The sequence below is a fragment of the Rhinoderma darwinii genome, chromosome 1, assembly GCF_050947455.1.
Source record: "Rhinoderma darwinii isolate aRhiDar2 chromosome 1, aRhiDar2.hap1, whole genome shotgun sequence".
Taxonomy (NCBI): domain Eukaryota; kingdom Metazoa; phylum Chordata; class Amphibia; order Anura; family Rhinodermatidae; genus Rhinoderma; species Rhinoderma darwinii.
In genome coordinates, this window is record NC_134687.1 from 369,259,475 (window position 1) to 369,273,321 (window position 13,847).

General features: G+C 37.1%; 1 protein-coding gene across 2 annotated transcripts; it reads right to left on the reverse strand.

Moving 5' to 3' along the window:
- Nucleotides 1-304: 304 nt before the first annotated feature.
- DMRT2 (doublesex and mab-3 related transcription factor 2) lies at nucleotides 305-7,870 on the reverse strand. 2 transcript variants are annotated; one of them, XM_075852048.1, is made up of 4 exons: nucleotides 7,743-7,870; nucleotides 5,421-5,904; nucleotides 3,649-3,751; nucleotides 305-1,516 (listed from the first exon to the last, which is right to left on the reverse strand). In XM_075852048.1, the coding sequence occupies exons 2-4, from the start codon at nucleotides 5,871-5,873 to the stop codon at nucleotides 495-497; spliced, it is 1,578 nt and encodes a 525-aa protein (XP_075708163.1). In that variant the 5' UTR covers nucleotides 5,874-5,904; nucleotides 7,743-7,870; the 3' UTR covers nucleotides 305-494. The 2 variants fall into 2 exon arrangements, with proteins under 2 accessions (XP_075708163.1, XP_075708174.1); XM_075852059.1 differs by lacking the exons at nucleotides 3,649-3,751; nucleotides 5,421-5,904; nucleotides 7,743-7,870 and adding an exon at nucleotides 2,379-2,456.
- Nucleotides 7,871-13,847: the final 5,977 nt, after the last annotated feature.

Below are 13,847 nucleotides of genomic sequence, written 5' to 3' on the forward strand. Positions count from 1 at the left end.
AATGTTCTCCCCGTGTTTTCAAGGGTTTCCCTGGCGTTCTCCAGTTTCCTCCCACACTCAAAAACATACAGATAGGTATGTCCCATTAGGGCCAGGCAGTTATGTCCATGATGGCAATTTTTGCACAGTTCTACAGAATATGATGGAACTATATTATTAATTATAGAATAAATGAAGGCTGTTATATTTTTGGATTGATATGTAGATGATAGTCTTTAAAAATATTTTTGAATAAATAAGTAAATATCATATAACCATGAAAATAAATATTTAACCATTGTATTTTATTATTCCTATAGATTTTTTATATTCAAATATTTTACAATTCACATATGCAGATCATATTTTTACATTTAAATAGTGTCATATGTACAAAAGAGGAGCATCATGCAAGTGTATATTCTGTACATTGTCCCAAAGGACCATGCACACGTCATGGACTTTTGGAAATGCTTCATTATGAAGGAATTCTGGTGGCTCGCAGCAGCTACTGTCTATTGACTGGAACGTTGTGCAGTGCTTGACGGCATCTTGAGGATTGATTCAACAGAAAATGGTAGGGGCTCATTGACAGAAAGTTTTGTCCCAGTGTCTTTCCCTAGGAAAAAGTCCTTGTTGTACCTGTCAATAGTTAATTTGTATTTCTGGTTTTCCTTGGATGAACATTCTCTGAATTTCTTTGCAGTTTCTTCATAGGGGTCTTTGATACAAGGAGTTTTGAGCTCAGACAATGACTTCTCAAGATGTGCTTGTTGAAATAATGAGTGGAAAGGGCTATACTTTAAAGACAAAGGCTGTTTGACGGCTTCTTTGCTAATCTTGTTTATTAAGCTCTCCGGAGGAGACAAATGGTCCTTGTTAGAGAGCTGTGAAAAGTTCCTTTTTGGGGGTGAAAATGCAGATCTTTCTCCACTTTCCTGTGGAATGTGCTGAGGGTGAATTATTTGGGTTTCCATTTTGGGTGGTACCAAGTCTTGTTCTGTAGGCTGGCATTCTATCCCTGGGCTGGATTTTGAGTCCCAGTTTGACCCAGGCTTCAGCGCCTGCATTGCAGTTGCATTTAATAGGCACTGCTGATATAGAAGAGCATCAGTGATTGGACCACTCTTGGGCCAGACCAAGAACCTGTTGGGGACAGGGTATTGTCTGTACGTTGTGGCCACACTGACATTCGAAGAAATCAGTTCTACATTCCCTGACCCTGAATACTGCATGGTGAGATCAAGGCAAGTGGGCAAGAAGTTGCAGAATTCTTTATTGGGGTTATCAACCTGTGAGTTCCCATAAGCAGCTTTGTAGGAGTTGTACTCTGCGGCATGCACCATACGGCCGGGTAGGAAATGGTTGGAAGCCTGTGAAGCCTCAAGCATCTCCCTCTCTTTGTATTCCCTCTCTAACATAATGTTCTCCAGTTCTTTATCAGCAAACGCCCGTCTCTTCCTCATCCTGTCACTCACAGGAGCTGGCAGTGGGGAGTTGGGCCCCATATAAGAATCTGCTGGCAGTGGTCGATAACCTGAAATCACAAGTTATTTTTTTTTTTTAGTTTAGCTGTTCAAATTCCAATGAAAAGCAGATTTCATAACATTTACAGAAAAGAAAAAAGAAGATTGATTTATATCCTCTAATAGTTCAAAATAAGATTTTCCATACACAGGAAAAATGCTTCCACTATCCACTGGCCAACATTGATTGTATAAATACATTTAATTTCCGTACTTAGTTTAGACTACAATGGTTAAGCTGGCCATAGCCATGACTTTTCAAATCATGCACATTTTTATGTCTATGGCTACAAACTACCAGATATGATCAAATGAAGTAATAAAGAAAATGTATTAGATGTGTTTTTGTTTCTTGATTATTTATTGTAATTGTGCAATCATGACACATATAAGCAAGGGTGGCCTGAGGGAGTTCTGATATGGCCCCCTTACCAACCACTATAGCCATGATACACTTGCTCTGGGTTAATAAATTGCATTTGAGCAGCACTGATCACTTGAATGTTTTAAAAAAAAAAAAACAAGGGGCAGAGACCCCCACTGGTCATGGGCCCGCAGCACTGTCCTATTGCTCAAATTGTCAATCTGCCCCTGAATATTAAACAGTCTGGAAAGCTGCAAGTCGTAAAACCCTGTTTGTATTAAACATACTGCTTGTACTTTTCTCAAATAGGATGAAGCCTAAACTGTTATGTGCTAATAAAAAAAAATATCCATTACATCATTAGATTTTCTGTATTTTAGTTAGCTCTTCTATGTTGTAGATAATAATTTACATTGATCCCACAAGAAACTACAGCTTCTGAGCAGACCACCCAGAGGGAGTTTATATATACACCTGTCACATTACAATGCCAGGAAATTGGGCTATACCTAGAATTGATGGCATGTATTTCCTAGAGGCTGATCACAATGTACAAAGTGTTACAGATGAGAGAGGAGACTCGAACTAGGAGAGAAGGGAAAAAGACAGACAGTTAAGAGCAAGAAGAGGAAAAACAGCACAAAGAGAAGATGTATGGAAATGGAGAAAACATAGTAGGTGTCATGTATCAAAAGCATTGCTTCTACAACACTGGTTTATGGTGAACTGTCAGCATTTATGGGAACATGTGTTGCAGCCTTGTTACAGTATTGCCATACCTTCTCCAAATATCAGTTGTCAGTCATTAATTAAAATTTAATAAAGAGCTTTTTTTTCATATGAAATTTGTATATGGCTATTGTAATATTTTCAGCACACACAGAACATGGAACTGGGAGATGTCTACAAAATTTCACTTTGTTTCTGAAAATAAAACAGATTCTACTATTTATCATTTTTATGCAAAATTCTATTCTATTTGTTTGTAAATCCCTGCAGAGTGTATGACAGTGCAGCACATTTGACAGATATATTTGCATGTAAAATGTAATGCAAAAACGGCTCTGAATAAGTATTAAGTGTAGAAAAGCTGTTTATTGTATATTGCCTTAGAAATACAATGAAGTAATGGGCCAGCTATGCAATAGAATGTTCTCTCTCAATGCAGATACGGTACTGTATATTTTAAATAACTAAGAAGACAATGGATAGTAAAACTCTAGATAGATAGATAGATAGATAGATAGATAGATAGATAGATAGATAGATAGATAGATAGACAGACAGACAGACAGACAGACAGACAGACAGACAGACAGACAGACAGACAGACAGACAGACAGATAGATAGATAGATAGATAGATAGATAGATAGATAGATAGATAGATAGATAGATAGATAGATCGATAGATATTTGTCTTTGTACTAGTGTTGTTTTTTTTAATTATTATTATTATTATTATTATAATTATATGTGATGTGAGCTACATATTTCAATAATCTAAAAAATAAGATTTTTACATCCTATATCTGTTCTTTACAATAATATTTTCCCTGTATACTAGAACATTGTATTTTTCATACTTGTGTGTGTATATATTTAAGGACAATCTCCTTTGGTTTTCTATGTAATTAATATCTTAGCATAAAGAGAAAAGTATAATAGACAAGACAAAATTCAACATGAGTATAGAGTCTTGGATTGTGCTCACAGACACATCCATGTAATATCATTTTTTTGTTGGCAATAACTTCCAGTGTATAGAACAGAATGTTACCTTCTAATATGCTCTTGGCCAGCAGGCTGGGGGTCCTAATGTGTCGCTGATAGACAGTTTTCCTCTCTGCTACAGTCGGCTTCCCTGTCAAGCCTTTCTTATCCTGAACAAAAAAAAACAAACAATGTCATACTTAGCTTGTATAAAACATTAACACAAAAAAATGTAAGACATGGCATCATACATAATACATGAAGAGCTCATACTCTGCCATCCGTAGTACACGCACATACATACACTGGCAGGCAAACCATGGCAGATAATCGCAGTTGTGACAATAATGTTGATGGCGACATTGAGGGCAGATGAATGTGGAGTGTGTTGTGGTGTAAACCTGCTGTCACCAGTGTACAGGAAACAAGAACTGAGTGACTTAACCGCCTGCAAACACAATAAAAGACGCAAGTGCCGATTTATGAGTTTCTACACTAAATACTCCCCCTCCATAGTAATGTTTAGAGGGAAACACTGCGCTGCCCTGCTCTACACATAACAGGAATATACCAGGTACCTGTGCCCTCAGCCCTATTCCTCTACTGCCAGTCACCACATTTTATAGATCGCTCTCATGTTCTGTACATAACAGGTACAATGTGCCCTCAGCCCTGTGCCTTGACTGTCTGCCAGCCGCCACATATAATAGGTGCCTGTGCCCTCAGCAATAATATGCCTCCATTATCAGTTTTCACATATTATAAAGCGCTGTTACCTGGTACCTGTGTCCTCAGCTGCCACTGCAAATACTGCCATGTTCTGCACATAACAGGAACGTGCCTGATACCTGTACCCAACCTTTTGGCATAACAGGCACCTGTGCCCTCAGCTGCCTGCCACTACCCACATGTAACAAAGTTCAGCCATTACATAACAGGATCATGCCAATTATCCGTTCAGCCGTCCACCGATAGACATTTCAAGTAATAGAGAGCTGCCATGCGCCACATAAAGGCATCTGTGCCCTTCTCCGCCTGCCTCATCTTCCAGGCACCACAGTTTATAATACTGCCTTTAGTCACCAATGTCGCTGCGAAGATTTTTTTGTACATAACTTTCCCTATATTAGCAGCTCTCCTCATACCTCCTGTAGAACAGTATATATTGTCCGTCCTGGCGCTATGTCATGTGCAGCATTCTCACAGTAACAGATCTCTTTCGTTTCATGCGAATTTTTATTTGCGCCTGTATTTTAGGCACAACTGCGACAAATATGACACCTCCCGTGGTGACATTGTGCAGGGCAGCGGAGGACATCAGGTCACACCATAGATTCCATAGTATACAGCGCCCGCATTTCCCACTCCTCATTTTCGCATATGATTTATTACTCAGGAAATGTCGCACTGTACATTGTATATAGTCTCGTTTAAATAGTCTTTGATTTACTGCTCAGACTGTTTACTTTAGTCTACAAATATGATCAATAACATACAAATACGTGTTTAGATTCTAGATAATAACAGGATACAAAAACAGGCCAGCCATGCCCGTGCACTGCGGTCCCTATCACAGTCCTAGGGTGCAGTGAGCATTATATCTCCAGCTGGTCTTCCCCTCACATCGTCTTGATATGAGTCACCCTGCTATTTCTTAATCTTTAACCAGTTATTTACCGAAAACACAGACTATTGATAATATCTATTCATAATCCATGATCAGATAGATGCCTTGCATTTTGTAGTATTGTATTGTATAGTGAGGTGAACTATGCTATGTAATAATAATTTAGTATTCACTAGTGGGCTGGATACTATATCAGTATGTAGTGGACTCACCTCAGTGGCCTGCTGTCTCCTTAGGGCCACTTGTGCCGCCATTACCCTCTGCCTTTCCACCACCAGCAGGCAGTTGGCACACTGACAGTCCCTCCAACGACAAAAGCGTTTGTGGCCCTTGAGGCAGGACACAACCCCGTGGTTTCTGCAACGGGCACACTTAGGGGTCCTACTCAGCTTCCTCTGTTCTCCGCCCTTGTCCGTGGTCTTGTGCTGGAGCTGCTGCTGTGTGAGTGCCGCTCTATCCCCGTCCTGCTCATCGTCTTCCTCATCCTCCTCTTCTGCCTCTACTGTCCTGCGGGGCTCGGGGTGCGGGCTCTCCCCCTCAAGCTCCACACTCTCAACATCAATCTCCGAGTCCCCGGCCAGGGAGGATGAGTATGATGAGTGCGGGGAGGAGGATGAAGTGGAGGGGGAGGAAGAAGGGACAGATACTGCTTGCATCTCGTACATGGCAGGATCCTCTTTCTGCAGTGTGTCTTTACTGTGGAAATATAATAAGGGAAAGCGTTAGCAATTTATACACCCATGGTGATCACATAATATATAGGATATAGAACATAGGCAGATAATATATAGATATGGGCTGTATAGATATAGCTATAAATAATCTTATAACCTTTGCATCTATGGAACAAAAATGGTCAGATAGAATTAATTTAAAGCCATTGAATTGCTTGTAAAAATCGCTTATGAAATAGATCAGACATCCTATATGAGTTGATCATTATTGTGGAATTGCAACGTTTATGTTAGTAAATATATATATATATATATCTGTGTGTGTGTGTGTGTGTTTGTTTGTGTATATATACACATATATATGTGTGTATGTATGTAGATAGATAGATAGATAGATAGATAGATAGATAGATAGATAGATAGATAGATAGATAGATAGATAGATAGATAGATAGATAGATAGATAGATAGATAGGTGTATATATATATATATATATATATATATATATATATATATATATAGTTCACAGAGAGGCAAGGAGAACATATCGTGGATCATCACGTGTTTACAGAATTATTCGCATCCTGATGTTACTAGTTTCGTTTGTGGGACATTTGGTTATTTTGAAATCATAAAAATAAATAAAATAATTTAGGATTATAAATGAAAATGGTTAGGTGTTTAGAATATTTCCACATGATAGTAGAGGTATGCGATATATGCGATGTGGAGTATAGGAACAGAATTATGGTGAATTGGTGGTGTGTGTTATTTATTCATCTCATCTTGATCTATACTGTAAATATTGATTCAGTATTATCATATCTGGAAACAATTACAACGGAGGGCAGCACATCTAACCTCCAGATCCATCTGTAGCACATTACTATTGTAGAACCCAGATTAATAATAGCTATCGCTGAAATATTCTATTACCTTATATATGAATGAATAAAGCTATTACAAAGACCACGAATCATATACAAAAGTATACAAAGAATATACCAAATACAGTAATACAGTGGAAATTGTAATAAAAAAAGTATTCATGTACTGAGAATGCGAATTACTATAAATATATGTGTATATATATATATATACACACATATATATATATATATATATATATATATATATATATATATATATATATATATATACATATATGTGTGTGTGTGTGTGTGTGTGTGTGTGTGTGTGTGTGTGTAGAGATCGATAAGTAGATCTATATATCGACACATAGATAGATAGACATGATAGAGATAGAGATAGAGATAGAGATAGAGATAGAGATAGAGATAGAGATAGAGATAGAGATAGAGATAGAGATAGAGATAGAGATAGAGATAGAGATAGAGATAGAGATAGAGATAGATATAGATAGATAGATAGATAGATAGATAGATAGATAGATAGATAGATAGATAGATAGATAGATAGATAGATAGATAGATAGATAGATAGAGATAGATAGATAGATAGATAGATAGATAGATAGATAGATAGATAGATAGATAGATAGATAGAATTTCAGTGTTATTTCTGTTTTCATATCATAAGCAGAGAAATAACAGACATCTTTGATTATTATAAAGGAGCAGTAGATCTTTTGTGCAGGACATTCTAAGACCAGCTACCATTAACAGATGTGTGTACATGTTGCTCGAGGTTTTCAGAACTGATATAGAGATAAAGCAGTGATCAAGGGGAAGACATTTTTCTGGATAACTCTGTCAGTGATCCCATTATAGACCACTACACTCAGCCTGTTCCTAGTCTGGGAAGGCAGATAACAGAGAGCAATAGATTCCATTCACCTGTAGAGCTAATAGGTATAAGATAGGATAAGTAACACTTACCAGTACAGAGTTATGAAGGGACTGGGGAAACAGCATTCACCCCTGATGATTCCTCTGCTGCGATAACTCCACAGTGTGCTCTTATATCCAGGTTATGAGGAGTCTTAGTGACATGACAGTGACAGCGGCTGAGACGTGCCGGTAATAGGTGAGCTGCGCCTTTATAATAGCTCGCCGGCCACACAGTACACTCAGCCCTTGTGCAGTCCTGACTCACAGTCCCGGCAGCTTCACCCTTATTGGCTGCTCCGACTGCCTCTGTCTACTATGATTGGCCCATGCGCTCGCTACAGTCCCGCCCACTCCACGCCTTGCGTTGTTTACTACCGCTCTGTCTTGTCAATGACACGTACAGATGTGGGCACTTCTGATCGGACCCCCAGTATTAACCCCGGGCATCATCACCCGTAAACACAGGGGCTCAGGGCTGTATTGTAAACAGACACTCGCTTGAAAATAAAAGAGAAAAACGAAGATATTCACATCTATGTCCAAAGTCACAGAATACTAGAAATATAATAAATATAGCTGTGTTTATAGCTACTGGATTATTATTATTATTATTACTATTATTATTATTATTATTATTATTATTATTATTAGTCGTCATTATTATCTATAATCAATGTCAATAACGGGATAAATCTATATAATCAATCAGGAGGAAATGTATATTATACAGGATATCATATGTTATCCTTCTGTTCCCATTCATTTCTACCACCTAACTATTTTCCATAAACTATTAAAATAAATAACAAATACAAAATAGATATAAAAAAAATGTATTCACATTTTATTGCGGAACTATCCATCTATCTATCTATCTATCTATCTATCTATCTATCTATCTATCTATCTATCTATCTATCTATCTATCTATCTATCTTTTTTTATCTATTTATCTGTCTATCTCACATCTGTCTGTCATATTTATTTATTTATGTAAATTCTATTTATATATTCATCTCGCTCTCATATCTATCTATCTATCTATCTATCTATCTATCTATCTATCTATCTATCTATCTATCTATCTATCTATCTATCTTTGCAAATAGTCAAACATTACATACGATATCCATATACAACTATACATATTACAAACATGCTGTACATTAGAACATATACTGTATATATCATATTTTGTAGTAATAAGTTCGTTTTCGTAAAAATAATGTAATATATAAAATGTATAAGAAATACAAAATATATACCTGTATTTTAGTGAAATATTTAAAACGAGTGTGAAATATTCTATTAGATAGAGCGGTATATAGGTGGATGGTAGGTAGATGGATAGACAGATAGATAGATAGATAGATAGATAGATAGATAGATAGATAGATAGATAGATAGATAGATAGATAGATAGATAGATAGATAGATAGAATTTCAGTGTTATTTCTGTTTTCATATCATAAGCAGAGAAATAACAGACATATTTGATTATTATAAAGGAGTAGTAGATAGATAGATAGATAGATAGATAGATAGATAGATAGATAGATAGATAGATAGATAGATGGATGGATGGATGGATGGATGGATGGATGGATGGATGGATGGATAGATAGATAGATAGATGTTTTATATATATATATATATATATATATATATATATATATATATATATATATATATATATATATATATATATATATATATATATATGTTTAGATGTGTAAAGCTTAATAGATGTAATATGTTCACACAAAGAATGGTGATAATATATGGAGATCTGTTCCCAATACGTTTCTTCTTGTAGTGCTGGTTTTATAGCCCCATCAGACTGGAGAGTTTACATATAAAGGCAGAGTTAGATTGCTCTATATACAGTCACAACATATAAATAAGATCTGCATTCCCTAAACTGGAATAACTTTAGATAATCGTTATCTGAGCGAGAGAAAACAGTCAGCCCACAATCTTGCTTTGTATACTGTAAACTTCCATTAACTGCTCTATGTACTCCTGTCCTGAGCGGGGCAGAGCCAGCTGGTCACAGCTCACATGTGTCCCACAACAATACATGGCAATGCCAACAGGTACAAACACAGACAGGGAGAACTCTTGGCACAATCATATCGATTTTGTATCTTTATCCCTTAGACTGGCAATCAATTTACTTGGACTGCCATGTTCAGACCGATACAGCTATTTAGTCACTGGGGAACTATATGTCCCAGCAGTACCTGGTCAGTAATTACCTCCTCTACAGTAATGGAACAGAACAGGATCCCCCACCTCCCCCTAGACTGCATTTCTCAACAAGGATGTGTTTGTTGGGAGATGTCATGTATGTAATGTAGTGCTGTGCAGGTACAGTTTATATTGCTGCTAGTATATCCTGTGCTTGTGTAAATACGCAGTGTAAGTATTTGTGCTATTGTGTATGGTGACAAGGGAAAGTATGATCAGTATGTGTATAAAGGGGAAAGGGAGAACATAACCTCAAGGTCAGTGTGTAGGCTCATTACAATTTCACAAAATAAACATGTGGTCCCTGAGAATAATCACCTGAGTAAAGTACATGGCACCTACATCATTACGTGCCTTTCAGCCATGTGCCAGTATATATTCCCACTGTGTCCATGCCATATCTATACCATTTAGAAACGTTCATTTCTGAAGGATGAATCACTTTCCACCATTTGCACATCTCCATAGAGTAGATATAAGGAACATTGTAATAATGATTTTGCTAATAGTAGTTTATATATGATTCTTAGTATTAGTATTGCAATAAAATGACTTCTGTCAAAGAACACGCTGCCCATAGTAAATCCAGTGTCCCACCATAGAGCTCAATTATATTGCCCTGCTATGAGATGAGGTATTTATCGTAATGATAATGATATATTCGGGTTGTAGATCTACTGTAGTTTATCTTTAGCCCTGGAGATACGGTACATCTAGTGGGAATTCCATGGCATGACCTTAGTGTACTATAAGTGTTTGAACACTGTTTTGAATCACTTCAAAATACAAGTATGTAGCATGCTGTCCTAACAACATAATATCTTTCCTAGCTACAAAATTTATTTATCCTTCTATCTGTTGGACCAGATTTTCTTTCTTTTTCTTTCTTTCTTTCTTTCTTTCTTTCTTTCTTTCTTTCTTTCTTTCTTTCTTTCTTTCTTTCTTTCTTTCTTTCTTTCTTTCTTTCTTTCTTTCATCATTTGGCTATTTTTAGTTATGTCTTATAATTCTCTCTTTATATCATATCTGTATATGTATCTCACACTTCCCTCTTTCTTTCTTTCTTTCTTTCTTTCTTTCTTTCTTTCTTTCTTTCTTTCTTTCTTTCTTTCTTTCTTTCTTTCTTTCTTTCTTTCTTTCTTTCTTTCTTTCTTTCTCTTTCTTTCTTTCATCATTTGGCTATTTTTAGTTATGTCTTATAATTCTCTCTTTATATCATATCTGTATATGTATCTCACACTTCCCTCTTTCTTTCTTTCTTTCTTTCTTTCTTTCTTTCTTTCTTTCTTTCTTTCTTTCTTTCATCATTTGGCTATTTTCAGTTCTGTCTTATAATTCTCTCTTCATATCATATCTGTATATGTATCTCACACTTCCCTCTTCTTTCTTTCTTTCTTTCTTTCTTTCTTTCTTTCTTTCTTTCTTTCTTTCTTTCTTTCTTTCTTTCTTTCTTTGGCTATTTTCAGTTATGTCTTAAAATTCTCTCTTGATATCATATCTGTATATGTATCTCACACTTCCCTCTTTCTTTCTTTCTTTCTTTCTTTCTTTCTTTCTTTCTTTCTTTCTTTCTTTCTTTCTTTCTTTCTTTCTTTCTTTCTTTCTTTCTTTCTTTCTTTCTTTCTTTCTTCATTTGGCTATTTTCAGTTATGTCTTATAATTCTCTCTTCATATCATATCTGTATATGTATCTCACACTTCCCTCTTTCTTTATTTTCTTTCTTTCTTTCTTTCTTTCTTTCTTTCTTTCTTTCTTTCTTTCTTTCTTTCTTTCTTTCTTTATTATATGTATCATTTGGCTATTTTCAGTTCTGTCTTATAATTCTCTCTTCATATCATATCTGTATATGTATCTCATACTTCGCTCTCTTTCTTTCTTTCTTTCTTTCTTTCTTTCTTTCTTTCTTTCTTTCTTTCTTTCTTTCTTTCTTTCTTTCTTTCTTTCTTTCTTTCTTTCTTTCTTTCTTTCTCTCTCTCTTAGCTATTTCTGCTTCTATCTATCGCTGTCTGCATCTATTTAGTTTTTAGTAAAAATTTATTTTTACTTTTTGAGATACACCTTCTATGTATCCTGTACACATAGAAGCTGTATCTTGCAGTCAAATCCAAATCAGTTAGGTCTGCAGGACGGATGGCTTTGGTGGCATCCAGTTATTATCAATCACATCTAAGTTCATGAATATAGATACAAACTAATATAATGATAAGTACAAGAATTATGTATAATACTTGGATGCAAATCCTTTGCAGTTAATGACTGCCTGAAGAGCTGGACCGCATACGGGCGGCTCTCTCCATTATACTCTATGGCAGGGGTCAGCAACCTGTGGCACCGGTGCCACAGTCAGCACGTGGGGCATGGTTTGCTTGCACTCTTCCCTCACCTGGTGTGCAGCGCCCAGTGTCTGGCGCTGAACACAGGGAAGGAGAGCAGGGCTCTTCATTATGCACTTGGCGGTGCTGATCACCAGGAGAGAGAGCAGGTCTTCATTGAGTTTGTCGCTGCTTAAAGGAACAGTGTCACCAAATTTTTTTTTTTAATATGTTAAAGATGTTAGTGCTTTATTAAAAACGTTTGGATTAATTTGTGAGTTTGTGTGTTACTTTTTTTTATTTTTACACTTTTTCTTCCCTATGGGGGCTGCCATTTTTTTTTCCATTTCTGTATGTGTCGATTAACGACACATACAGACATGGAATACGGCAGCTCCAGTCCCATAGGGACTGCGAACGGGGCCCGTTCTATCCACTATCGTGTACGCCGCTGTGTGGGAACGGCGCATGCGCCGCTCCCACACAGTTCAATTTGAAATGCGCGCCGTCCGGCGCCATTTTCCTGTGGACCGGAAGTCGCAGCCGGACAGTAAGATTACTACTTCCGGTCGCGGCTTCCGAACTTGTGCACATGGAGCAGCGGCAGCAGACGGAGCGGATGGACCGGAGGGAGCGGCGGCGACTGGAGCAGGTAAGTTATTTCTATGTATGTTCGTGTTTCAGTGTGTGTTTACTACTGTATGTAAACCTACTACACTGTGTGTTAGCTCAAAAAATGGCGACACACAGTGTAGGAGGTTTGACCGTTCAAACCCCTCGTTTCTCCCGGCACTAGCCAGGATAAAGGAGGGGGGGATTCTGAGAGCTCACTAGAGCGAGGGATTTTTACCCAATTTTGCAGCATAAAGCAATGTGGTTGCTTTACCACATGCAATGCTGCAATTTTGGGAATGGCTCCATCTAGTGACCAGTGCTGGGAAATATTATAAATTGAATCCAATTAGAACAATGTTTAATCACCTACACACTAATTGTTTAACTAAAAAAAAAAAAAACATGTTTTGCTGGCAACACATTCCCTTTAACCTTTGACAAGCACACAATGCAGTGCTGCTCTCTCTCCTGGTGTTTAGCATCGCCAAGCACATAACGAAGCGTTGCTCTTTCCTGGTGATCAGCGTCACAAGTTTGCAGCTCTTTTTCCTATGAATTTATTCACCAAAGGTTCACAGCAACGTTTCACCTTCTCAATGAAGGCATTCTCAGGCATGCTTGAGAATGCTTCATTGAGAGGGTGAAACATTGCTGTGAACCTTTGGTGAATAAATGTATTACTTTTTCAACTGAAAGTGCTGCTTCTACATCTTCAGTGCTGTTATCTCTTCTATGTGCACCCCCCAAATCTGGTGTTCAGTAGCCGCAGTCTCTCCCTCATGCACCCTCCCAAGTTGGTGTTCAGTAGCCGCGGACTCTATTGTGTGCAGTTTACCGTAGCTTGTATTCAGTAGCCTCGTATGCATAACAGATGGATCATCTTTGCAAAGAAAGTCAGGGACAAGGGCTAAACTGAAATATAAGTTTAATTAACTGATTGTTCTATGTGAAATACGTGGTAACAGTTTGCCTTAT

Bases quoted from the DNA above. Each gene is read 5' to 3' on its own strand.
- DMRT2 (XM_075852048.1), bottom strand. From the start codon at position 5,873: ATGTACGAGATGCAAGCAGTATCTGTCCCTTCTTCCTCCCCCTCCACT. The intron at 3,752-5,420 runs GTGAGTCCACTA...TTTTTTGTTCAG, and splicing joins GGAGACAGCAGGCCACTGAG to GATAAGAAAGGCTTGACAGG. The intron at 1,517-3,648 runs GTAACATTCTGT...TTGTGATTTCAG, and splicing joins GGCCAAGAGCATATTAGAAG to GTTATCGACCACTGCCAGCA.